The sequence below is a fragment of the Ursus arctos genome, unplaced genomic scaffold (assembly GCF_023065955.2).
Source record: "Ursus arctos isolate Adak ecotype North America unplaced genomic scaffold, UrsArc2.0 scaffold_20, whole genome shotgun sequence".
In the NCBI taxonomy this organism is placed as follows: domain Eukaryota; kingdom Metazoa; phylum Chordata; class Mammalia; order Carnivora; family Ursidae; genus Ursus; species Ursus arctos.
This window is the reverse complement of record NW_026622875.1, coordinates 13,822,299-13,850,240: the sequence shown is the minus strand read 5'-3', so window position 1 is coordinate 13,850,240 and position 27,942 is coordinate 13,822,299. Positions and strand designations below refer to the sequence as shown.

General features: G+C 37.1%; 1 protein-coding gene across 2 annotated transcripts; it reads left to right on the top strand.

Moving 5' to 3' along the window:
- Positions 1–27,942, top strand: SELENOT (selenoprotein T). Of its 2 annotated transcripts, XM_026497280.4 has the most exons (6): positions 1–4,463; positions 20,201–20,311; positions 20,858–20,984; positions 23,057–23,144; positions 25,085–25,238; positions 25,720–27,942. In XM_026497280.4, the coding sequence occupies exons 1-5, from the start codon at positions 4,327–4,329 to the stop codon at positions 25,207–25,209; spliced, it is 588 nt and encodes a 195-aa protein (XP_026353065.1). In that variant the 5' UTR covers positions 1–4,326; the 3' UTR covers positions 25,210–25,238; positions 25,720–27,942. The 2 variants fall into 2 exon arrangements, with proteins under 2 accessions (XP_026353065.1, XP_057171920.1); XM_057315937.1 differs by having other exon boundaries at positions 4,225–4,463; positions 25,085–27,942.

Below are 27,942 nucleotides of genomic sequence, written 5' to 3'. Positions count from 1 at the left end.
TTTTTTTTTAAGGCAGTTTAAAAATTAATTTTTTAAAAAAATAGTGCCAGAATAAGAAATATCTAAAAAGAAAATGAAAATTCCTTTAGAAAGTTTGAATGCTACTTTTTTTAAAAAGCAGATTTAAATAAAGAAAAAAGAAAAAAATAATTTTTAGGATATTACTAAGGATGATTTTGGTCATTTTTGTGTGCTTTAGATACTCGTTCTTTATTATAAACATACATAGATATATTCTCTTTTCCTTGATACAAATTTTCACTACTCTTAAATTTAATTACAACTGAGGTAATTTGGTACTTACAAATGAATGAAAGAAAGAAGAGAGATTTCTTTTCCTAAGATCACTAAGCAAAAAATGGAAGCAATAGGGAAAGAAAAAAGTATTACAGACAAAAAGGTATACAGGAGATACCCAGAGGAAGAGGGAAAGCAAGGGAGAAGTGATGGAAAGATTTGGAATTGGGTCAGAGGCATCACACCCAGGCAACTTCTCAGTTGCTTGTTTGAGCTGCGGAGGGATGGGGGGTGGTGAGCACACTTGGAAGAGGAAATAGGTACTACGTAACCCTGAGATAGTTGCAGATCAAGCACTATGTGACTTGGGAATACTTTCAGAAATCTCTTAGGAATTTGTTTTCGAAGAAAAGGGAGCCACATTTTTAGAGTCCTGAAAGATCTTAGCAAAGCAGAGCTGCTTACATTTTCACCCTGAGGAAAAATGACTCCTGGGTACAGTTTTATTTATTTTTCTATGTTTAATTGAAGCTAAACAGGTCAAATCCTAGAATTGTAGTATCACCAGAGAGAATCTTTTATTGTGCCCCACCTGTTTTGTTTTTGCATCCCTCCCCACCTCCTTGGACATCTGGCACCCACTTAAGGAACTTGAAGTCCCTGGCTTGTGCTTCTTCTCGCAAGCCCCTAATTGTATCATAGAGACAATCCATGCATATTTATTGATTGAAATCATATGTTTGGACCATAAAACCCAAGAAGACATTTGCGTTTTAAACACTGGCAATGAAAGATTTTCTCAAGGAATTTAGATAGAGTTTGGTAATGATGATGGTAGAGAAGTGATACACATTGGGCATAGAAGTAATGGCCCCAGTGCAAAATAAAAATGTGGACTTCCTTCTTCAAAAAGAAGAATTTTAAGATGGTAACAGCAAAGCGTTAATAAGCCAAGTACAAATCCCTTCCCCTGCTTTTTTTAAAAGCAAACTCTATCCCCAAGGTGAGACGAACTCATGACCCCAAGATCAAGAGTCACATGCTTTACCGACTGAGCCAGCCAGGTGCCCCATGTACAGGCCTAAGATTTTAAAGTAATCTCTACACCCAACATAAGGCTCAAACTTATAACCCCAAGATCGAGAGTCACATGTTCTACAGACTGAGCCAGCCAGATGCCCCTACTTTTGCATCTTATTGGTCCCACTTGAAATATTTTCTTACCCATTCATGACCTTCTTTAAGACCAAAAACCCACCAAGTCTAATTATTCCTTGTGCCCTAGTTTTGCACTATGCCAGTGGTTTACAATAACTGCTTTTTGTTAACTTTCTTCCTGTTGTATATGACTCCTTTCCTTTAGATATTTGTTACTTCAATCTTTACTCATACAGTTACCACATCTGTCTTCCGAAGATAGTGCTTTGATAATGCCACCAATCTCTAATGGCTCCCATTTTTTATAGTAAAAAAATTCAAACTGCTTAGCCTGGCATTTAAGACCTTCCACAATCTGCCCTACCTACATTCTCATTCTTGCTTCCCATTCATTTCTAAGAGGATATGAATAAAAATAATATGGGTAAAGCCCTTAACAGCACCTTGTATATAGTAGACACTTGATAAACAGTAGCTTGATAGTGTTTGTTTTCATTTTATTCTCATTGTAATATTACAAAAACTCCTTGGTCACCTGGGCTACAAGGATAAATGACAGTCCCTACCCTTGCCAAACTCAGCTAAGAGCAGAAGAGACTGACATAGTACTAACTGATTACAATGAAATATGATGACTAAGTAAAGAGGTCAGTTCTCAGTGCTTAAGGGCCACAGTGCAGCGAAGGCTCAGTGAATTTGCCTTGGCGCGTTAGTAGAAAGGTTTATACTTTTCTTTGTAGAGGTTTGCACATTTCATGTAGATTTATTCTAGAAAATATTGTTAAGAGATACACTTTTTTAAACACTACATTTTCTAACTATTGATGAAAGATAACTAGTGATTTTTAAAAATTGAATTTGCATCTAGCAACCTTCCTGGACGCCAAGTTTGTAGGTTCTTTTTGGTTTTCTATGTAAATAATTACATTGTTTACAAACAGTGGCAGTTTTGTTTCTTTCTTTGCAGTCCTTACATGTTCTAATTCTTTTTCTTATCTTATTAAATTTGCTAGGTACAGTGCACAATTGTACAATTCAGCACAATGCTGAACAGGAGCAGTGAATGTGGGTATACTTGACCTGTTTCTGACTGAACTGGGAATTTCTTGGGATTCTAATGTTTCAAGTTAAGTATGATATCTGCATTTTTTTGTTAGATAACTTTTATCAGGTTAAGGAAATTTCCTTCTAACTCATTGAGAATTTTTATAATAAATGATTTTAATTTTATCAAATTCTATGGAAATGATCATATGATGTGTCTTCTCTAATCCATTATTGCAAAGGATTCTGATAGATTTCTTAATTTAAAAAATTCTTGTACTCTTATCCACTTCCTCATGATGTATTTCTTAACACATTAATTTAAGTCTATTTCCTTTCTCCAACTGCAAGTTTCCATTCCCATTGACACCAATATAATCACTCATTTACTTTATCCCACATTACATGCAGCAGTCTTAGAATAATAATACAAACAAAATAGTATTGCCATCAGTGTGATTACTGAAAAAAGTTTGATTTTGGTTTTGCGGTTCCTTTTGTGCTAAGATATATAAAATTTATATTAGTCACTTAAAGTCTAAGTGAACTGGAATTAACAGCTGCGGAATGTTTTCAGACTCCCACTGCATCCTTAAATTAGAAAAAAAATTTCGATCATGTGCTGCATTTGAGCTATTAGATATAAGAAACTATGGGCACACACTTATTGAGAATTTCCTTTGCCACTGTTCCTCAAACTCATATTTGATGTACTTCATTATCGAAATACCTGGGATAAATGATCCAGAATGACCTATATTTATTAATACTGAGACTTTGAAAAGTATGATCAGATTTTCCATTGCAACTCCCAACACTCTTCCCCAAATCACCCAGTTGAAGCCCATGTACTATAAGGGTCTTTCTAATACCATCTTTCTGAGACTTGCCTTGGTTCCCAGTGGTGTGTGTTCCCCTTTGCTGCAATATATGATAAATGAAACTTCTCAATTTCTGGTATATTCTTGTTTTTAAATGCTCTGACAGAAACTAAAAGACCTATCAACCAATGTCAATGGATTTTACTTTGGTCTGATTTCAGAAAAACATTTATTAAGACAGAAGACATTTGAACACTGGATATGTGGTATTAAAGAATTACTGATTTGTTTTTTGTGTTTTTTTTTTTTTTAAGGTGGAATAAGGGGCTCATCGTCAGATTTTTCTTTTCTTCCCCAAAGGCTAGTTATTTTCTAGACATACATGTTTAAATACCTGCAAATGAAATAATAGGATGTCTGATATTTGCATCCCTGGGGGAAGAACAGGTTAGAGCTACAGACAATCAAGACTGTCAAAATGCCAGTAATTGTTCAAGGTTGTTAATGAGTAAGGTAATTATTCTACTCCTCTACATGACCGAAATTTTCCAAAAGTCTTTTTAAAAATATTCATTCTTTTAGGAGAGAGCAATATTGTAAGATCAAAGAAAAAGCCGTAGTATGGCCCTCGAAAAGACTGAAGCATTAACCGTTAGGAAGGCTGGGGCTTTCTCTTTTATCTCCCACACCTGCATCAAGGCTGCTAAATGGGTGCTCCTGAGTGTCTCGGGCAGAGCACTGTTTGAATTAAGTGAAATTGTATGTAGAACCCACATGTGCTATGATTAAGGCTCCTCTGACATTCTACCAACTACTTCGTTCCTACCCAACTCACTCCATCCCAGCCTCTGCACACATCCAAGATGGTGGGTCAGGACAGTGAAACAGGTCAGTTCTGCCTCCCAGAGCGTGCGTTGGCGCCGGCCTGCGCAGGCGCATTTCTGCTTCCCTCCCCGACCTTGGCGGATCGCGCCTGCGCGTTGGGGAGCTGCTCGCAGCTCCCGCTCGGCCTTGGGCTGGCTGCAGTCTCAGTTTGAGCGCGGCCGAAGTGGCTGGCTCGATTAAGATGAGGTTTCTGCTGGTTCTCCTGGTGGCGGCGTCGGCGGTGATCCGGAGCGATGCCTCGGCCAACCTGGGCGGCGTGCCTAGCAAAAGATTAAAGATGCAGTACGCCACGGGGCCGCTGCTCAAGTTCCAGATTTGGTGAGTATGCGCGCCGGGCCCCGGCAACGCCGCCGCACCTCTGCGAGGCCCCTGTCGCTACGCGAGGCGCCGGTTTCGCGGCCTAGCGGGCTGAACCTGCCCCGGCCCGGAAGAACGGCGCCAGCAGCCTTCCGCAGCTTGCCTTCTCCGGGCTCCTTCCCGGGACTGCCAGGCCGCCCTTCTTTCCTGCAAGCATAACCGTTCACTTGGCTCAATTCTTTTCTGCCTCCTAGAATGGTGGGAGTGGGGAAGGAGGGCACGAAAAGGTTAAATACTGAAAGGCGAAGACGTGGGGACACTTGTCAGTACGGAGGACCGGTCGGCGGCGTCACGCCATGGCCACCCCGGCTGCCTGCGGAGGTGGGCATGAGTCGGCGCAGCCTCGGCGGAGGAGCTCGAGTGTTTGCCACCCGGTGCCCCTTTCCTCTCCCCTTTCCCAGGGGTATGCCAGGCGCCCTCGCTGCCCCTCGCTGAATTTGGCTTGTTGGAGGAGACCCGCGACTGACCGACGCCTCTTCTCCAGGACCTCCCGGGGTGACTGTTGAATGAGGGAGTGGGGATTCTGACAGCCGGAGGGCGAGGAGAGGTCCAGGGAGGCTGATTCTCAGTTTGCAATTTCCAAAATGTCTTTAAAAAGGAGCACGTTGCTCTTCTGACAAGGGTTCACTTCCAGACAACTCTTATCTTTTCCCCCAAACCCCCTTACACCCGCCTCCCAGGAGTTGTCTGTACTGGCATGTCTTTTCTTTGCTGCCTTTCAAATCTCCTGTGCATTCAGAGAAACAGACAAAAAGAAAAAAAAAAACACTAAACCAGAAAAAACCCCAAACCAGAAAAAACCCCAGCAGTTTTGGACTTTGTTCTATAAGTGATTTTGTCGTTACCTGGTTAAGTGTTAAAACCTGAGCAGTGATGCATGTAATAAAGTAGGTGGGGTTGGGGGAAGAGTTGAAAGGCAAACTAAAATTGTAAAACTGTAGAAATTAGAATCCTGTATCACAAAAGATGACATTTTTTCAAGATTGGATGGTCAGATCGGTAAATTTTCAGAGTGCTGATACTTTGGGGTATTGGTGTTGGCTGTAATGCAGTTAAAATGGTTTTTTAAAACTTTATGTATTTATTTAAGCGTACTAAAGGTTAGATTTCCTATGTACCCAACTAGTTTTTGCTTATCCTTTAAAGAGTAAGCAAATATTTAAAATTTTAAAAAGACTTTAAGTAAGCCTTAGAGTCAGAAAGTGAGACGGTGAGGCTTTATTTTTGGAGTGAAAACTATAAAAAACTTTGCACTTTCCTCCTGACTAAAACAAAAACAAAAACAGAACTCCCTGTATTGCTATGTGGCCAGCATATTATCATTTTCATATAATACTGTAAACAGGAGTTCATGACTTGATCTTTCTGATTTTTTGCATATATATATTTTTTTAATTAGAAAGCGTCTGTCATTTTTCACCCTATAATTATTGTTAAGGATTGTGGTGGATGTAAGTAGTTTAAAAAAGACTGCATTTTCCAAGTTATGTAATTTTTCTGTTTCCTACATTTGCACATCTTGGTTTCACTTGTGCTTTTCCAAATTACTCTTCTTTTATAATTGCTTCTAATGGAATACTTGTCACAATAATTTAACAAGTGTACCTTCCACTGAGGATGTTCATAATAAAGTTTTCCAAGTGTGTGAACAAATATAGGGAAGGGCATTTAGTTCTTCAATTAAACTTTTTAAAAAGTCTTAAATACTTCAGTTGAGTTTCTGATATGTAATTTCTCTTTCATTTTTTCTTTTCCTCTTCTTTTTTTTCCCCCTGTAAGCACAAACTTATCAGGAAAGTCTGATGAGAGTTGTCTTTTGCAGTAACCTGGAGCATATTACATACAAAAGTTCTTCAGTTTTGTTTTGTTTTTTAATCGTAGATAGGAAATAATTTTATTAGTATGCCCTCCATATACAGGTAAATTTAGCTTGTTGTTTGTTACTTTTTCCCCCAGAGATTAATCTGTATATAGTAAATTTAATATTGGGTGTCTGGTTTTGGTAGAATCTCTTGGACATTCATTTGTGAGTTTGGGAAAGAAGAGGAAGCTAAAACAATTGAGGATAAATATGTGAAAATTCTTTTAATTCTATTTGAAATCTGAGTGCTATAAAATGCAGTGTTTCTTAATTACCTCTGTGAACAAAGGAGAGAATTATTTTTGCCTTCCTTTCAATCGCTTTTGTCCTTTATTATTTTATGAGTGCTCTTTGTTTAACGGTAGCTCAATATATCATCTATTAATTATACCATTTTTATAATGGCTACTAGAACAAGATAGCAGCACAATACACAAATGGGATTAAAGGGAGAGAGTGTGAAAATAGCTTAAAACAAACTTTCCTGTTCTATATTCATGTATTTTTTCAATAAATATTCATTCAGTACCTGCTTGTGCCAGGGGCTAAAGATACCATGGTGAACAATATAGATATGGTCCCCCATGAAGCTTCCAGAAGTGCACAGTATTGCATTACACGCCTAAGTCTTTGGTTTATGTCAATTGATGGAGCAATAGAATTAGATGAGTTTGATGACATTGATTCCTATTTAGGGGAAAAATTTATCCCGCTTATTTGGATGTTTAAACATTGAACACAAGAAAAATGAAGTTCTCAAATCAGAGCTTAAAGCAAAGTTCCCTTGTAACATTTTCCTTTCTTGTGATTTTTATGAAAAAATGCATTTTATGTGTAAATGTATACTGACAGGTACTGTTTGGCATGGTGTTTGTATGCATGTTTTATTTTCTCCATGTATGAGATTTAACATGTAGTCAGACCTACAGCATTTAATCAGTTGTTGTAGTTTAAAGAGCATACTGGCGACAGCTCTTTACAGTTAATCCTTATTTGGATATTTAACAATTGATTCACTAAGAATAGTAGATTAAAGATAAGATTTCAAAGCATAAGCAGAATACAGAATTTTCCAATTTTTGTTAATTTAAGAATCCACTGTTATAATTTTAGGGCAGCCAACTTCTAAAAGTATTTTTAAGAGGTAAATGAAACAACTACTCCAAGAACAGATTTTTATTTAAATTTATACAAACTCAGCCTTTGCTTTCATGATATGGAGGCAAGAAAATAAAGACCTAAGGCTAATTTGGATGTTGATACTTACTGGGATTAGTAAAAGGCCGAATTGAAGAAATCTGAGAAATTCTGAGTCTTAAAGGCCATGTTAGTTACTGTAGACTTATATTTGCATAGTCAAATATTTGAGCACCTGCTCTGTGCAGGCACTTTGGTGCTTGGAATTCAATTCAGTTTTCTCATAGACATCATAGGCAAGAGTGGAAAGGCAGTCATTAATCCATAGACAACATATAAAATTACAGTTAAGTGCTGTAAAGGAAAGGTTATGTGGTAGGAGAGAGACCTAGTCAGGGCATTAGGGAGGGTTTCCATGAGGAAATCAACTTTGAACTGAGGTCTAAAGGATACGATTTATTGCTGGAGAGCTTTCAAGCTATGGGAATAACACGGTCAGTGGCCTTGGTAGTAAAGAGAACATAATTGTTTAAGGAGGCCAAGGCTACTGTCCTCAAAGACCAAAGAGAAGGTGGCACAGATCGTGGAAGATCTGGCAGGCCATAAGGAAAGATCAGTTAGCCTCACTGGGAAAAGACATTAGAGGGGACAAAGAATAGATATGGGGAAACCATTTAGGTGGACCCAGGTGAGAGATGATGGAGCTTGGAATACAGTGGTGGTGGTAGAAGTAGAATGTAAAGGAACAGGTTTAACGGATCTTTAGGAGATAAATTTTGTGGTTTTGGTGATGGGTTACATATTTTGGGGGAAGGAGAGGAGGTATGGAGTGAGAGGTGTCAAAGATGGCTCCTGAGTTCTGGAGTGGTGCTGTGCCATTCACTAGAATGATAAACGAAGGAGACAAATTTTATGGATTTTTTTTTTTCTTTTTAATGGGAAGGAATGGGAGGAATCCTGAGTTTTTAAAACAATAACAGGGGAATATCCTACAAAGAAATTTTCATCTCCCCAAAATAGCCATAGTACCTAAAACTAAAAACTTATTTTTTTACTTTTATTTATTTATTTTAAAGATTTTGTTTATTTGTCAGGGAAAGAAAGAGCACAAGCAGGGGGAGCGTTAGGCAGAGGGAGAAGCAGACTCCCTGCTGAGCAAGGAGCCTGATGCAGACTCAATCCCAGGACCCTGGGATCATGACCTGAGCCAAAGGCAGACAGACGCTTAACCCGCTAAGCCACGCAGGCGTCCCTAAAACTAAAAACTTAAATACCAGTTACTGTATTTCACCAAACCTAATATATGATGGATTATAAGATACACCATTATTTTACATACCACTCAGAGGGAGAAAAATACTGCCATTTAGTCTGTGACACAGAAATGATTATAAGATAAATCCTGATTTTTCAAAAAGATGCTAAATAGGAGAAATGTACTTCTTAGAATCATTGAAATAAAGGAGTAGTAAATTAATCCAGATAGAAGGGTACTAATGGAGTGTTACTAGAGAACAAATAAAATGCTGGCTGCTACACCTATCACTATGTTAGATTTTTTAAGTTTCTGTAATTACATAGAACTTAGTCACCTTTTGCTTTGTTTTTTACTATTTAAACAAAAAACTGCAGTATCTAACTGAATAATGTACACAGAATAGTGGTTTCTACTTAATAATGAACAAAGTACTTTAGTCCAAAGCTTTTAGAGGTAGGTAAAATATGAATGGTTTTAAAGGTTTTATCTCCTCTTACAGAAAAATTGCAACATTCTTTCCTTACCATTTGCCATTAAGGTAAGTGGTGGAAATCAAATTGAATGTATCATTTGGAAATACCAAGATAACCTCATAAATTTTGAATAGTATAGTTACTGGAAAACGGCATTTGCTGGACTAACAGTTTGGAGGCCCAGATTCTTATTTGATCTGCCTCTTCTGAATGACTTTCCGGAAATTATTGAATCTCTTAGCTCTCAACTTGTTCATCTGTAACATGATGATGTTGGTTGCATTCCAGTTACGTCTAATAATTCTGTTACTGCTTTATACTGTAGGAAGCTTCAAGGCAAAAAATGAAAGCACACATATGTGTTTCATTTCTGTCACCTTTCCTCCTTTCCAGAAAGGGAAATCAAGTCATGTTTTCCCATATCTTACCTTGATTGGGGTGCAGCCTAGGATTGGTGAGGAAGAAATCTTGCTGTGTGGGTTTTAGCAAGAACTGCTGATGAAATCGAGTCCTTGTTTTTTATGCCTTTTTTTTACATGCCACTTATTTTCCCCTTTGTCCAATATTTAGGAAGATAAATATTAGTGTTTTACAGTAATGTTTGAAAACCCATTGTCTCTGGTGGGAGAAACAGAGACATGTTAAACAATATTATAGTAAAGCATTCTGTCTGTTCACGTGTTCTAAAAAAGGTCATAATGGAAGGCTTTAAAAACCTAGTGGAAAGAAAGGTTATTCAGGGAGAGTTGGATGGCTTTGAGAGGAGAAAATGAAATCTTGAAGGGTATGGGAAAAGCACCAGGAGATGTGGAGAAAGAGCTTTATAAGTAATGGAAGATCAAATGTAAATGAAGCCTGACTCAGCACAGAGAAGGGGGAAGGGACAGGAAATAAAGCCAGAGTCAGATAATCGATTAAAAACTAGCACAGCATAAATGCTATCATTTATGAAGTTCCATTGTACTGTGTTATTTTTATTGTCTTTTTTTTTTTTTTTTAAAGATTTTATTTAGTTATTTGACAGAGATAGAGACAGCCAGCGAGAGAGGGAACACAAGCAGGGGGAGTGGGAGAGGAAGAAGCAGGCTCATAGCAGAAGAGCCTGATGTGGGGCTCGATCCCATAACGCCGGAATCACGCCCTGAGCCGAAGGCAGACGCTTAACCGCTGTGCCACCCAGGCGCCCCTATTGTCTTTAATGTTGTGATGAGAACTTTGGTAAACCTTTGAAAACTTTACTCTGAGACTTTCATCTTTTAAAAAAATGAAATTAGCTTTCTGGCTATAAAAATAATGCAGGTTTCTTGTAAAAATAATTTAAAAAGTGTAGGGGAGGAAACATTTTTATTCTACCCTTGTAGGTTCTTTTGGCTGGTCTATTAATCAAAATGACGTAAGACAGATGAACAGGAGAAAAACATTCAATTACATACTTATGAGAGCCCTATAAAAAATACGAGAGTCCAGAACAAATTGGGCAATTGAGGCTTATATAATATCCTGAGCTAAGGAATAGAATGGAGTCTGGGGCTTCAAAGGGGAGGAGGGTAATTCACTGCACAATAAGAAGAGCAGATGTTTGGTTAAATACATGTTTGTCCTGCCACACTACTGTTTCAGATAAAAAGTTACCCCTGATAATAGCTTTCTGTTTGGGCCTATCCAAATTCTTTTAAGTAGTTAAGGAAGTTAAGTGAGTTTTTTTGTTTTTGTTTGTTTGGTTGGTTTTTTTTTTTTTTTTTTTTTTGGAGTCCCTTTGGTCTAAATTGCCTTCAGCTCAAAATAAGTCACATGCCAAAGTGGCATATTTTGGGGTCACATATATTGCTCTCCCCTCATAAGTATACACAAGTAAAAAATCCTTGTAGCCCTCTACTAACATTTTGAAGAACCTCCTTCAAGACAACTCTGCTCACATATACTGTATTATGTAATTTTACAGAAGTGATCATGTTCATAGTTGTATTCTTTTTTTTTTTTAAATTTTCCTTCCCCTCCATCATTTACCGTTCAGTGTCAGTAAATACAGATATGCGTCAGCAGGCATACTATTATGAAAGATGAGTGTTCCTTAATTTATTTAACCAGTGCCTTATTGGTTAACGCTTAGGTTGATCCTGATTTTTCACAAAATTACTTTGCTAAGGTAAATATCCTCAAATATGTTGTATACTTGTCCAATAATTTCTGTAAACTAAATTCACAGAAGTACAATATTATGATTATGTCAAAGGGTATTACATTTAAAATTTGACATTGTTAAATTAGTTAATACTCCTAGAAGATCTTAAGCAGGTTAAAAATTTCTAGTTTATTCTACTGTAATCAGTATATGACATTGGCTATTTTTACTTACTGGGCTTTCTTTGTGATGTAACGTGATCAGCTGTTGCAGATGTTCTTTGGGCTATCAGGGGTTTCTCTTATTGAAAATAAAGCTGATAGATCTGTGAAATCTGCTAATGATAGTATTCAGATCTTCTGCAATTTTTATTATCTTCTATCACTTGCTCAGTTTTCTACCCATCAGTTTTTTTTAGGGCCTCATATATATTTTTGCCTCAAAATATTTTTTGATTCTGCTTTTCGGTTTTGAGATTTCTTGTAGTGCTTCTTAAGGGGGAACGGAAGGCAAGCTGAGGACAAAGCAGAAGCTGACACCCTGCAATTCCCCCCCCCCCCCATGGGATGTATGTGACATTCCTCAGGCACTCCTGGCTGCCCTAAAGGACAAAGAAACAGTTAACCACAATCTTGCAAGACTTGAGTCTCCCTCAGTTTACAAACGTCTTAGCAGTTTACAAGAACAAAGCTATCAGTAACCTAGCCTCCAGAAGGGAATGTGTGTAGACACAATTAAATTTCCTTACTTACTACCGACAGCCCATTGACAAGTCCTTGAAACAGGCACAGTGATGTTCCTCTAGGAACTCAGCTGCCTCGATGTTAATACTTTGCTAAGGGCCAAAGGCAGTCCTAGCCTGACCCTCTCCCCTCCACCAAGATTCTATAAGTCTACTTTAATGTATAAAAATTCCTTTGGAAACTTCCTTTTATCTCTAAACCCCCCCCCAAAATACATATTGGCAATCATCCCCCAAGCATATGGCCCATCGATACACATCTGAAGGGTCTCATGACTAAGGTTTTATTAGACGGTAATAAATGACCTTTTCCCAAAAATAGCTAGCCCCCTCAAGGTCCTGGAAACCTTGCTTCCAAAATTCCTTAGAGACTTAACGCTATCCCTAACCCCCTCCCAACTTGAGGGTATATAATGGGCCATTCCTCACAACCCTGGTGCAGCAGCTCTTTCTGCCCACGGGTCCTGTCCCCGCGCTTTAATAAACCACCATTTTGTACCAAAGACGCCTCAAGAATTCTTTCTTGGTCGTTGGCTCCAGACTCCACCCCACTGAACCTCACCTATATTCCACAACCTCATCGCTTCCTTACCTCTCCTTATCCTTCTGCTTCTTGTAGAATATTTTTGGATGTAGGCTCTTATTTTGACTTCTTTCTGTTTGCTGTTTCTTTATTTTCATTTTATGACATTTTCCGTAGTCCCTCAAGTGTTTTTTTTTTCTGTTTCTTCTCCCTGTTTCTCAAAACAAGAGAAACAGCTGCAGATATTATCAGTTGATGAACTGTATCCTCTTAAGTAGACTATTACCAGTTTACTCTCTCCATTAGAATATTGCCTGCACCAAAAAGGCATAGGTTTTTGTCTGTTTTGCTTCCTCTTGTTCTAGGTTCTATCTCTTTTGACTGTCATCAGTGAATATTTATTGACTACCTGCTATAGTCCACTGTGGTTTGCCGTCAAATAACCTAACTGCCCTCCCTGTGGCCCCCCCCCCTTTTATATTCCTAACTGGAGTATAGATAGATATCACCTAATTATTGTTCATTTCTGGTAGGTTTTTACCTGGTTGGCTTCTGTTCAAATTTGGTAGCTGTTAGGCATAGAATGTAATCATGTAAAACTTCAGTTTTGAACATAACTCTTATCAGTAACACTCTTGGCCTAGCCTCCATGCCTCTACCGGTGGGGCTAAGCTTCCAGAATTCATTGTGCCACTGCCAGTCCTCTTTCTGCTGCTGTGATATCTGACACACCCTTACTTATTATTACAACTGCATTATCCTGTTGGTGGTTTTCTAAGATTCCTGGCTTCTTTATTGAGTTTATTCTAATGTCATGTGAAATCAGTCTACAACCAACAGGTAAATAAATATATATGTCAAATAGGAAAGCAATAAAGCAGCCCAGAGACTTCTTCAGTGTGGCCATTGACTCAGCATAGAACACAGTGTATTTTTTTATCAGACTCTTTAGCAACTTACAAAAATGCACTGAGGGTGAGTTCTGTGGCATGTGAATCATACATCTAATTAAAAAATGTATTGAAAAGAATAAAAGCTCGGCATATGTGAAGTATTTTAAGATGAAACAAAGAATTCTGCAAAATGTAGTTGTCACCATTTCTTGAATGCTTTAATCAAGTCATCTTTATTGAGTGATCGTATACCTTATAAATCTATTAATAAGTGTTTTCCAGAGTAAACAGATAAAATGCTTTCCCCAGGAAGAGCTGAAGGAACTAAGCAGTTTATAAATTTTTGGTGGAATACTCTTTAGCAAAAGAATTCCTGAAATGGTATGCCAAAGGTGTGGAGAAACTAGAAGATAGTGACCTCAAGAATAAGACAAAAGAATGAAGAGAATAAAAAGAGATTACTAATCAAATTTTAGGTTTGTCACATCTTTGGAATACACTTAGTAAAGAAGCCAGGAATCTTAGAAGCCACTTTAGGCATATTTCATGTATGTGTTTTTACTGTGGTGGCCACTGTAGTGTTGCAAGAGTTGAGGTAGCTGGAAGAGAAATCACTGGATGTCATATGATACTGTTCCTTCATCTGACACGCTGATACCTCTTCAGTGCTGCTTTTGCAGCTTCTTAAAAAACTGAGCAAATTCTGGGCCACATTGTGATCTTTGAAGTGTGTAAGCCCTCCTGTTTCTATTTTTAAAAATATTTATCACTTTGGTCTATTTTTCACTCCCTGAATACCTTGTTTCTTGTGTGATTTATAGCACATGCTGCAGACTTCATTCCTGAAATCTTGGAGCAGGTGATGCGCCAGACAAACGTTGATTATTGTAGTACTTCATCTATAATCAGAAAACAGAGAGGTAAAGATTTTATCTAAAAACACAGCTTTCAGTGATCAGTGAGCTGTTGGACTGAGCAATGCTGTAGACAATTAGAAAGTACAGATTTACAAAATATCTTCCTGATTTTCTTGGTATAGTGTGCAAGAAATATTAGTTGAAATTCTTGGGACGCAAGTAGCAGAAACCTTTTTGAACTGGTTTGAACAATACATTTGGAGATGTATTTTAAAATTATTGAGAGAATAGTCTTAGAACACAATGGCAGGGATGCAGCAGGGCCTTAAGACGAACTAAAATGGAAAACTGGAGAGTTGGAGAAGACGTCATGCGCTCTTCCCTGGTTCACATCTGTACTCAGTAAAAGGTACTTTATCTTTCTGTTTCTCTGAAGATTCACTTGTCTTCTCAGTCCTTTGAAAGATTAAACATGTTAAACGTTCACCTTTATGGATATAGTCAATTTTTAAAATCCCATTTCTTAGCTTTTAGAGAGGGAGCTCAAGCCTTCTTTTGAAAGGTTTGCATTTTTCTGGACTGTCAACGATGGCAAGGGGTTGGTTTCATTATGTAAACAGGATCCAATCCTGTGTGTGGGTGAAAGGACAGTTGGAGAGGAGGTTATTGTAAATAAAACGGGAAGGTGAATTCAAGAGATGCTAAAAGTAGAAATCTTGAATATTTTTTTCATAGATATCTGAAATTTTGCCCTGTTTTCTTTTAGTAAGAAGATGTGAGAGATTGGGGTTTGTGATGGGCGCAAGTTTGATCTAAGCATTTGACTACAGTTAGGGGCAGACGTAAATATAGAAAGGGGAGAAGGGGGCTGGTTGGCATCATGAATCGGGACACTGAAAACATGATGGACTCAGAAAAGCACCGCATCTGTTTGAAATAGCATAGACAAGGCATTGTCTTTATTTCTTAAGTGTCCTCTCACATAGATCATCTGATCTGTATGCAAGTTTTTTCTTTTAGAACAGTACTGTGAAAAATATTTTAAAGTGAGCCATTGCAAAAGTTGACTCTATATAGTGAGATATTTCCATATTACTAGAGATTTGCAAAGTGATTAGGACTCAACGTTAAGATTCCAAAGTTCAAATGTCCTTCTTAAGGACCTTTGGTCCCAGGGCAGAGGCAGAGGCAGCTGCTGCAGCGTGGTTTTAGCATGTTGCCCTGTTTATGTGTTGGGGGTATACTGGCCGCCATAGTTTCACTCACGCACCCAGAAAGAATGAAGTAAGTTGAAAGAGCTGGGTGTGGTAGTAGAAGTGGAAATGCCTGGCTCCTCAGCATGTGTGCCTTGAATTTCACATTTTGTCCACCTCAGTAAACATTAGGTATGTTTCGTTTTGGAAAACGTCTGTCAGCAGTAGAGACTGCTATTTCAAAAGAGGAAAATTGATTTGAGGAAAATAATTATATAGGAAAAAAGCTCCTTAGGTTTTCTTCACAATTCTGAAGGCAATGATAGGAAAGGTTACTTAAATGTAAGTAAACTTGTCTAAAAGTACGTTGTGTCAGTATTGTAAACTTCATCTTTCAGAAGTAAAATAGGTACAGTTTTTTTGTTTTGTTTTTGTTTTTTTGTTGAGGTATAATTGACATATTAGTTTCCGTTGTACAACATAAAGATTCAGTATTTGTAGTTCAAAGTGATTGCCGCTACAAGCCCAGTTAACAGCGATCACCATAGAGTCACACATTTTTTTCTTGTGATGAGAACTTTTAACATCCACTCTCCTAGCTCCTCTCAAATATGCCATATGCTGTTAACTATAGTGACTGTGCTGTACATTCCATCCTCATGATTTACACGTTTTATAACTGCAAATTTGAAAAAGGGTACAGTTTTAAAGTCCTTTTTGGATTTCAAGATTATGGGCTGATTCCATTTGGAGTTTGGTCCAAAGGTCTGAGACCATACTGAAGACTTGGGACTGGGAGAATGGAGGCTAGAGCTAGACTTCTGAGCACAGTAGCCAGAAAAGTAGGTGACTAGGAGGAATCTGACCCGAAGTGTTGCCTGCACATAGGTACACCTCTCTAGCTGGGCCTCTTAGGGCTTCCCCTGGCAAAGGATTGGAACTCCCAGCGCAGATATGAGGGACTTCTGGGGGCCCACAGGTTTTTAGTTCTCCCAGAGGAAGGATCTCTAGGTCTTCATCATAGAAGAACCTCAGAGATCTCTGCTGTCAAGAGGTCAACTGTGTGGGTACTTACTTGTGGCATTTTGGCCAAAGGGAACCTATTTCCTGGACAAAGGGAAGAATAGCTCTTGCATCATCTAACTGTTTTATTGCGGTCTAGTGGAAAGGTCTATCACAAAGTCCATGTTGTAGTCTCTCAGCCCTGACTAAAGGCAGGGACCACATCTGTATCACTCATCACTACATACCCAATGTCTGATATAGTGCTTGACATGCAGTAGGCTTTCAGTAAGGATTTGAGTGAGTGAATTAGTAAGTAGTATATATGGATGTGTAACCGTGGAAAAGTCACTTCATCTCTTTGGGCTGCATATTTCCCCCTTCATCTCTAAAAAAAGTTTTAACTCAATTAACTTTGTCTCTAGCTCTCACAATATTTCATTAAAAGTTAGAGAACATCATTTTAAGTAATTAACTCCATTGTAAACACTGATGCAAGCTTGAGGGCATTGAAATCAGTTGCCATTTCTTGGTTTCAAGGTAGTTAGGCATATAGGTATTATTTTTTGTAATATCCGAACAAAAGCAACATTAAAAATTTTCTTATACAGAAAGTAATTGTGACAAAATACTACAATTTGGTAACTCTAACAGTAATAACAAAATATTAGATAAGGTGAATGTTTACTAAACAAAATATGTGGAAATTCGAAGTTCTTTTAAGTATTTAGCTGTAGAGATTTGTTTCCCTTTGCAAAAATTTCATACTTTTTAGGGACTTAATCTCTTGTGAAATGTTTATTCTAAATGTAGAGGAAGTATTAATTGTAAAGAAAACTGGTGACTCTCTCTCTTTCTCTCTCTTACTCCCTCCTTTTTTCCCCCCGAAAAGTGAGTTTTCTTAAATTGAGATCTACTAATATTTGGACTGTTATACCCTGCCAGATATAAACCTGATGCTGGGGGTTGGTATGTTTTTCCTTGATGACAGTGTGATCAACAAAGCTGGCACCTTAGGTTTTACGTTACTATTACTTAGTTACTGATTCTGCTTCCTCTGTACTTTCCTTGCTTTGTGTGTTCCTTAACTTAAAATTTAATGTAGTTAAGTGCTTAACAATCTTACCTGAATTTGTAAGCTCTTCTGTTGATTTGGTGGTACCACCTCCTTTTTTTCTCTCAGCGTTATTGAACTATGGTTGACAAATAGAAATGACGTATATTTAAGGTGATGAGTTCATATACATGTGTATTGTGAAATGATTCACAGTAAGTGTAGTTAACACATCCATCACCTCATATAATTACCTTTTTTTATTGGGTGAGAACATCTAATATTTATTCTTTTAGCAACTTTCAAGTGTACACTACAATATTGTTAGCTACAGTCACCTTGCTGTGAATTAGATCCCTAGAATTTGTTTTACAATTGGAGGTTTGTATCCTTCCACCAACATCTCCCCATTTTGCCTATTCCACAGCCCCTGGCAGCCACCAGTCTGCTCTCCATGTCTCTGAGCTTGGCTTTTCTTAGATTCCATGTAAAATGAGATTATACAATTTGTGTTTCTCTGTCTGATTTATATCACTTAGCATAATGCGGTCAAATTTCATCCATATTGTTGCAAATGGTAGGATTTTTTTTGCTGAATGATATTCCTATGTGTATTTATACCACATTTTCTTTATCCATTCATCTGTCTATGGACATTGCAAGTAATGCTAAAATGAACATGGGGTTGCAGATACCTCTTAAAGAGAGCGATTTAATTTCTTTCGGGTGTATCTAGAATTGGGATTGCTAGATCATATGGTAGTTCTATGTTTAATTTTTTGAAGAATTTCCAAAATGTTTTCCATAATGGCTGCACCATTTACACTCCCACCAACAGTGCACAAGGATTCCCTTTTGTCTACATCCTTGCCAACACTTATTATCTCTTGTGTTTTTGATGATAGGCAACCTAGGGAGCACTTTTTCGTGTATCTGTTGGCCATTTTTATGTCATCTTTGGAAAAGTGTCTGTTCAAGTCCTTTTGCCCATTTTTAGTCAGCTTATTGACTTTTGGCTATTGAGTTGTATGGGTTCCTTTACATTTTGGATATTAACCCCCTTTGTCAGGTATCTAATTTGCAAATATTTTCTCCCATTCTGTAGGTTGCCTGTTTATTTTGTTGATGGGTTCCTTTGCTATGCAGAAGCTTTTTAGTTTGATGTAGTCCCACTTGTTTATTTTGCTTTTGATACCTTTGCTTTTATGGTCAGATCCACAAAATCATTGCCAAGACTAATGTCAAGGTGCTTACCCTCTGTGTTTTCTTCTAGGAGGCTTATGGTTTCAGGTCTTACGTTTAAGTCTTCAATCCATTTTGAGTTGATTTTTGTGTATGATATGGGAGATAGTTGGTCCATTTTCATTCTTTTCATGTTGGTGACAGTTTCCCCAACACCATTTGTTAAAGAGACTATCCTTTCTGCAGTCTTGGCTCCTTTGTTGTAAATTAATTGACCATATTTGTGTGGATTTATTACTGAGCTCTTGATTCTGTCCCATTGATCTATGTGTCTGTTTTTGTGCTACTACTATATAATTTTGATTACTGTAGCTTTGTAATATAGTTTGACATAAGGAAGCATGGTGCCTCCAGCTTTGTTCTTCCTTCTCAAGATTGCTATGGCTATTCTGGGTTTTTTGTGGTTCCATACAAACTGTAGGATTGTTTGTTCTAGTTCTGTGAAAAATGCCACTGGAATTTTGACAGGGATTGCATTGAACCTGTAAATTGCCTTTGGTAGTGTGGACATTTTAACAATATGAATTCTGATCCATGAACTCCATGAACACAAGATATCTTTTATTTTTGTCTTCAGTTTTTTTCATCGGTGTCTTAAAGTTTTCAGTGTATCCTCCCCCTATATATGCACTCTGGTGGCCTTTTCCCCTTTTCTTGCTGGGGAAACATATATCCGCACTATAGTTGTTCAAAAATTTTAATGGAGATATTTGATGCTGTTGACTTAATTTCTGGAGTAATGTTATAAATTGCTGTCATACTGCTGAAAATTGTCTTCCCAATCTTTGTTTTCCTTTGCAAAGTAGAAGCAAATTTTAGAGTCAGAAAGGATATAAGAGTTCTTTAAGTTCCCTTTACTGTGATTGAGCAGGCATGGTTGCCCAGTTAGGGGCAGAGTAGGAATAAGAACCAAAGTTTTCATGTCTCCTGCCTTGGTATTTTTTAAGATCTCTGTGCCCCACTTTTGAAAGCCCCTATTTCAGATGTATAAGAGTTGGTTTCATTTCAGTATATTCATTGATACCCCTGCAAAAAGCGAGTTGATCTGAGAGCTCAAAATATGCTGGCATACATGAATAGGTATTTGCTGCTGCCCAACAATAATCCAGATCTATGAAGTTTAATGTTCTAATAGATGAATATACATGGTGGGGAGGCAATTTAAATATGTGAAATTAGTGGACAAACCTCCGTGTTGCCATCATCCAGCATGGGTTGTTACTACTTTGTCACTGTGAGAAACACTTTTTTCATCTTGGCAATTTTTAGGCTTTGTATAAATGCAAAATAAGTGTAAGGTATTCTAAATCACTTAACAGAAGCACTTTTATTTTTCTGCAGTGTTTCCTGAGGTTATAGGCGGGTGTTTGAGGAGTACATGCGGGTTATAAGCCAGCGGTACCCAGACATCCGCATTGAAGGAGAAAATTACCTCCCTCAACCCATATATAGGTAAGTGAATTTTTTTACTTTTTTGAGTAAAGTTTTGTGAATTGGCTCAATTAACTTTTCTTGGTTATTATAATTTCTTAGTTGGTTACAGTAAACAGAGAACAGTGTTTTATAAGTGGCAAGTTTCTTTGATCCAAATATGGAAGAATTTTTCTGTAAGAAGGAAAAGAGGAGGATTATTTCAGAGGTGGCAACCTTCTAAGGATGTGTTTTCTTATATAATTTTTACTGTGGAAACAGACCAAGAACTCCCAAATTTTTATACAAAGTCAATGATATGAAATTCTGTACTGTTAAAATAATAATTGTAAAGGCTAATGCTATATAATTTTACAAGTTAATTTTTGATTGATTAAGATATTAAACATATTTGTTTTAAAACTCCACAATAAACTTTGGTTACTGTCTTTTTCACTACTTGTAATTAATTAGTAACCTTTAGATTTGGTGTCTAGAAAATGTCTATACACATATACTTGAGTTATGAAGTTTCGAATTAGGTGAGAAATTGTGGCTTCTGATGAATTTTTTTTTTTCTTTCAATAGACACATAGCATCTTTCCTGTCAGTCTTCAAACTAGTATTAATAGGCTTAATAATTGTTGGCAAGGATCCTTTTGCTTTCTTTGGCATGCAAGCTCCTAGCATCTGGCAGTGGGGCCAAGAAAATAAGGTATGTAACCTAATAGTTTTGATAGTTGTAGGTTTTTAGGTTGTCAGTGAAAATATTTTAATGGATTATTTGGTTTTTTAAGTACTTGTTGCTGATTCACCTGTTCACTTGTATTATTTCAGCTTCAGTCACTTTTTAATCTTTGGGCATGGCACTTAACCTTTCTTGGCCTCAGTTTTTTGTTTGTGATTTTTTTTTTCTTGGCCTTAGTTTTTATAGTGCTATATTAAGAATGATTGGGTCTTATCTTTTTACTATTTGAAGGATAGGGAGGTGTGGCTAGTAGAAACTGGGCACAAAATAATTTAATACCTAATATTGATTATGTAGATTAGGTCAAATCATATCCAACAAAACATAATATACACATAATGTAGGCCTTTTATACTAACTTTTGTGGGTGATAATGAGTATCCGCATTAAAAATGACATTTCCACAGATTATTCTTATTAAAATTTTGTTTTTATTATTTGTCCTTTGACTCTTCTGTGTGTGTGTGTGTGTGTGTGTGTGTGTGTGTGTGTGTATAGAGAGATATAGATATATGAATCTGTGCTATTTCTTTTTTCCTTTGTAGGGTCTTGCTGTGGCATACATTCCTTTCAGATTTTTTTCATTTTCTAGAGGGCCTGTCTTTCTGCTGTGAGGAATGGGACTAATTCTATTTCTCTCGTGGATGAGATTGCTTAGGTTGCTTGTAAGAAGTATTCTGTTTTGGAGTCCTCTCTCTGGTCTTGTTCTTTAGTTCTAGGCTGAAACCACCTTCAGTGGACTCCTGCATACCTATGCTGCTTTTTCTTAGGGAACCACTTATTTCCAGTAACAGGCAAGGCTTCTTAACATAAGCATCGTCAGGTGCTACCTCTTACTGTACTGTGTCTCTACCCATTATTCGTAAGATTGATATGCCTAAGATTACGAATTGAAAGTTAAGTACACATAACGTTTTGTGTTATATTTATTAATTCTGTTGATTCCAACTTCAGTGCATTTTACTTGTGAAGACATATAACATTGTTAATCTGTGGAAGAGGAATGTACTTGAAAGCTAAAGCTTTCATGACACTTCCTTGTGTATTGTTCCCATGAAAATAGACTTAATGTTCTCAAATGCGAGGGTAACCTCTATGAAATCAAAGCCCACCTAGCTCAAGTGGGACTGGGAGGAGAGCTTTTTCTCACTCGCTATGGGCATTTTTATTCACTTTTTTGAAATAACTTGCTGTGAATTGACATCCTCATTACATCCTGTTTTTTAGTCAGGTGATTTTGTTAAATGAAAACCTTTCTGTCCACAAAGGAACGTCTAGTCTCTTTTGAAAGGGTAGGTAGAGATTTGCCTTCAAAGGGGGAGCACATATCATTTAATATGCTAGTGCTTTCTAATCTACTTTTTTCTTATTTGACTTAAAATGATTTGTTTGGAACTTGGACAGGTTGTATACATGGAGTTGCTGATTATTGCATCACTAGTCTCTTGTGAATTCATACCTTATATTATAAAAATGGTGAAATAAACCCTTCTTCTGCTGGTATTCTTTTGTTTAACTTATTAAGGCTATTATGAAATCTCTAGAAATTCTGTCTCTACATTATGAATATGTATTCTTCAATGTGTATAAAGCTATGAATTAATGTTGCATTTTCCTTGTTCTGTGTATGTTACTGGAACATACAGAATAGCAATAGTAGTCTGCATAGAAACTTTTTTTTTAAAGATTTTATTTATTTATTTATTTGAGAGAGAAAGAGAGAGTGAAAGAGCAGGGGGAGGAAAAGGGAGGGGAGAGAATCTCAGGTTCCGCGCTGAGTGCAGAGCCCACATGGGACTCGATACCACAACCCATTACCCTGAGATCATGACCTGAGCCAAAACCAAGAGTCGGACACTTAACTGACTGAGCCACCCAGGAGCCCCTACCCCTGTATAGAAACTTTTAAAGTAGATTTAAAAACAGCTGTTACCAAATAAAAATGAGACTCTATATTTAAAAGATTACTGTGTCTTCAGTTGTAATGTTTTGCCTTTAAAATAACTTTGCCTGCTGTACTTATTTATATTCTCTTTTAGGTCTATGCATGTATGATGGTTTTCTTCTTGAGCAACATGATTGAGAACCAGTGTATGTCAACAGGTGCATTTGAGATAACTTTGAATGGTGGGTTCTGAATAGTTTGCATTCTGTAACACATTTTAAATGATTTGTAATGATCACTGGGCCTTTCTGTTTTTCATAGTATGCAAAACTATCACTTTATGTGGTCCTCACCTCCCCTAGCTTGAGAATTATATCCATATGATGACCTCTGAATGTATAACTCTATAAGAGCTCTGAATCTCTCTTCGAGGTGCTATACCTGGGAATCTTCAACTACTCCCAAACTGTGGATTACCTCTGCTTCCTGCAATTCCCGTGTACTCCAGTTTGCTCCTTCCCTGGCATTGCTCATTTATTTATAATGGCACCATTATCATTCTACCCAGTTGCCTATGTCAGAAAGCTGGAATAACCTCAATTTCTCCCTTACTCTCCATGTCTAATGGATTACCAAGTCTGATTCTTAATTCTCCTTCTACATTTCTCAGAGTTCTATTTGTTTATCTTTATCACAATTACAGTAGTCCAAGCCCCAATTATTTTGTTACCCTCTAATACATTCTCTAAACTAGAGGTTGTCAGATATGGCCTATGAGTTAACAGTAGTTTTTAAATTTTTTTAATGGTTACAAAAAATCAAAAGACTATTTTATGACACATGGAAATTATATGAAATTCAAATTTGAGTGTTTATACCTAAAGTTTTGAGTTTCATCAATGAAAAATTTGTGGAAATTTATTTGGTTATGTAAGTACCTATGTGATATCTTTGATTTTCTCTTAAGCCATAAAGCCTTAAATATTTATTACCTGGCTTCTTACAGAAAAGTCTGCTGATACCAGCTCCAAACAGTAGAGTGATTTTTTTTTTTTTTTAATCATTTTCATCTGCCTGCTTCCCTGCATCAAGTTCATTAAGTGGCTTTACTTTATCCTCAAGATAAAGACCGGAACATTTAATACACCCAAAACGCCCTGCTTGATGTGGTGTCAGGATTGGCAGACCATGGCCATGTGGACCCTATGTCCAGCTGCCTTTTTTTCTTTTTTAAAGATTTTTTATTTATTTGACAGAGAGAGAGACAGCCAGTGAGAGGGGGAACACAAGCAGGGGGAGTGGGAGAGGAAGAAGCAGGCTCCCCGCGGAGGAGCCTGACGTGGGGCTCGATCCCAGGACCCTGGGATCACGCCCTGAGCCGAAGGCAGACGCTTAACCGCTGTGCCACCCAGGCAACCCCAGCTGCCTTTTTTTAAAATAAAATTTTATTGGAGCGCAGCTGTGCCCACTCATTTATGTATTGCCTGTTGTTTCTTTCAGACTACAATTAGAGTTGAGCAGCTGTGATGGACTGTATGTCTTCCCAAGCTGAAAATGTTTACTGTCTGGCGCTTTATAGTTTGTTGACCCTGATCTAGTCCCTGCTTGCCTCTCCAGCTTCTTTGTACCTGTCTTCTCCTGTATTTAAGCTCTCACTTTTAAGGACAGTATTTTTCAATTTTAGTGATACCTCTCACTTTTAATAATAATAAGTACAGAGGCTCCTTTCTAGCCTCCTATGTCTCTCAGCATCTTCTAGTTTTAATTTTTTTTTAAGATTTTATTTATTTATTTGACAGAGATAGAGACAGCCAGCGAGAGAGGGAACACAAGCAGGGGGAGCTGGAGAGGAAGAAGCAGGCTCCCAGCGGAGGAGCCTGATGTGGGGCTCGATCCCAGAATGCCGGGATCACGCCCTGAGCCAAAGGCAGACGCTTAACGACTGCGCCACCCAGGCACCCCTCTAGTTTTAATTCTTAGCATAGAATTGTGATTTGTAGCTATTTGTATAGTGCTTTTTGTATCTCCCCTACTGGAATGTAAACTCCATAGCAGCAAGAAGGGTAATTCTCTGATTCGCTTCTGTATCCCCAGCTGTATATATAGACAATAAATACTTGTGAAATGAACATTTATTATAGACTCTACTTTTAAGGGGTGGTACTGTTTATTTTTATTACAGATGTGCCTGTGTGGTCCAAGCTAGAATCTGGTCACCTCCCATCCATGCAACAGCTTGTTCAAATTCTTGACAATGAAATGAAGCTCAATGTGCATATGGATTCAATCCCACATCATCGATCATAGCCCCACCTATCAGCACTGTAAACTCTTTTGTAAGTAGTTTAAAAATACAGTAATCATTTATAGGCATCATTCTCATCACAAATCAGCAAAATCCTAGATATTCCATATAGTACCACTTGAGTTCCCAATTTAAGATTTAATAGATGGATGTTTTCTTTATTAAAATTTATAAAGTGATCAAGAGTGTTTGGACCTGACAAAATAAGGTAAGGTTGTGCTACTAATTTTATCTTCAAGGCTTAGTAGCTGGGCCTGTAACATCATTTTTTTTGACTGGAACTCCGAATAGAGTTGGTATATTATGCTAGATTATTTATATACATATCTTTTTTTAACATTCAGATTCTTTTAACATATTCAAGATAGAAAATTTATAAGCAAATGTGTGTAAACACAGAGAGGTGAATGTTAGTTAACTTTTGCATAGCAGAGATGTTCTCAGTTCTTTTCTTATCAATGAGTTAATTTTATAAGGTGAATTTTGAAATGAAATGTTCTTTTTTCTTTCAGACATTAAGGGATTTTTTGCAAGAGCAGCGTGACTGACATTATGAAGGCCTGTACTGAAGACAGCAAGCTGTTAGTACAGACCAGATGCTTTCTTGGCAGGCTCGTTGTACCTCTTGAAAAACCTCAATGCAAGACAGTTTTTCAGTGCTGGCACATTCTGGAATTCTGCACATTCGTGGAGTGCAATAATACTGTATAGCTTTTTTTTCTTCCCCAAATCCACTCAGTTAACAGTTTTTAAAAAATGAGACATTACCACTTGTACCTTTTTTTCCTTAGTCACATTTGGAAAAGTAGAAAATTGAGTTACAGTTTGACTTTCTTTTCAAAGATGTCTGTTAAATCTGTTGTGATTTTATATGAATTTTCCTTTTTTATAGTTTAAAATTGATCTTTTTGGGAATACAGCCGAAGTTCCCAAATACTTTATAAGAGTTTATCAGGCATCTTTAATTTGGTCATGTCCAATTTATATAGTTTTCAAAATACTGCAGATTGTGAACAGTGCATTATTCGAGATTATGGGGGGAAATCGTATATCCAGAGTACTCTACCAATTTGTGTGTATGTGCGTGTGTGTGTGTGTGATTACCAGAGAATTACTAAAAGACCAACTGCTTTTTAAATACTGTTATGTAGTTCAAGTGTCTTGCCTTGACCAATCTAATGAGTTGATTAACTGGGCCTTTATACTTAACTCAATAAAAAGCTAAGCAGATGTAAGTTAAATAAAAAGTTTGAATTTATTGCCCAGCGTACCTATTAACATTATATTTGAAAGTTGTCTTCCTCAATTTTTGTTTTTGACTTACAGATAATTTCATAAGGAACATACTTTAGTTTTGCACACAAATAATAAGTCATTTACCATTTTTAGGATAATTGAAACTCAGTTCCTTTGAAAGTTCAGTTAAACCTCTTTACATTAATTTTAAGTGAATAGAAGTGACTTGTCTAATAATTTAACTTGTTTAACATCATATATCAGAATTTTATTATATTTAAGGAACAAAATTGAAAAGTTTTTTATTCAGTGAATTTAATATCTTTTTAGAGTTCTAAAAAGATAGTTTTTTATGCAAAAAACTTAAACTGCTGGACTATAAAGGTAATTTAACAGAAATAGGATCATAATGTAGCAAATTAGTCATATATCAACAGTCTTAACATATTTTAGCTTCCATATGGGAATAGAAGTGGTAGGTCTAGATTTGTTGCTAGAAATAAAGGGATTTGAGGAAAAATTATGAGATAAATCAATATCTGGTCTACCAAACACTTAGCACAACCTTATACTTCATTTATTGCTGAATATTTGTTGAATTATTGTCTGTAATCATCATGATTTTACAGCTTCAAGGTGGAACATACTCTAATCTCTAGCTAACAGGACAGTAGTCTGATAATTCACTGCAGAAAATTGATTTAGTGATTTCTCCTTTTAATTAAGACTGCAGAACTGTTAACCTAAGTTGATTCAGTGGCAAGAGTCAATAGAGGCTAAGCTGGAAGTTACTTAGAGGTCATTATTCAGGCATAATATTTTATCTTTGACTAGCCTTGGTAAAGGCGAGTCCGGCTTAAAGCCTCGTTACCTTCTTTTGTAGCAGAAGACGTCTGTCTTCTGCAAGTTGAACACAGTGCTCAGTGTGCGTAGGGCCCTTCTTCAACTGATGGCCATTCCGCTAGTGACAAGTTAACCGTTTCGCATTTAGACCTTCCAGACTCCAGCCTTGGATGCTCCCATGTATCTGACAGGTCAACCCTGAAAAACTTAAGATTAAATTCTAACTTTTTTCGTGTTTGTCTTGGGTGAATAACTTATCTTTGGAGAATAGCTTTAAGTGGCTTAGACACTGATAAAACCCAGTGTGTTATTTTTTTGACACTCATCTCAATATTGTTTTATCTTTGACCCTATTTAAATCTAGGATTTAATAGAGTCTAGTGAAAAAATTAGTGGGAAGCATGCATATAAACAAGGAAAAGGGGAAGGTTAAAAAGAAACTATTTAGAATTAGTTTTATTATATTTCTAACATTTCAGAATTTATTAGTTGCTTACAAATTGGTGTGCCTATGTTGTTTATAAATGTTTATGTACTATATTAAGTAGAAGACCATAGAACATTATAGCAGGTTGTCTAATGTTATTGGGGTTTTTACCACAGTTGCTGTTGTGGAAGAAATTACTTGTTAGATTAATAAAAAAATGTTGGCAAAA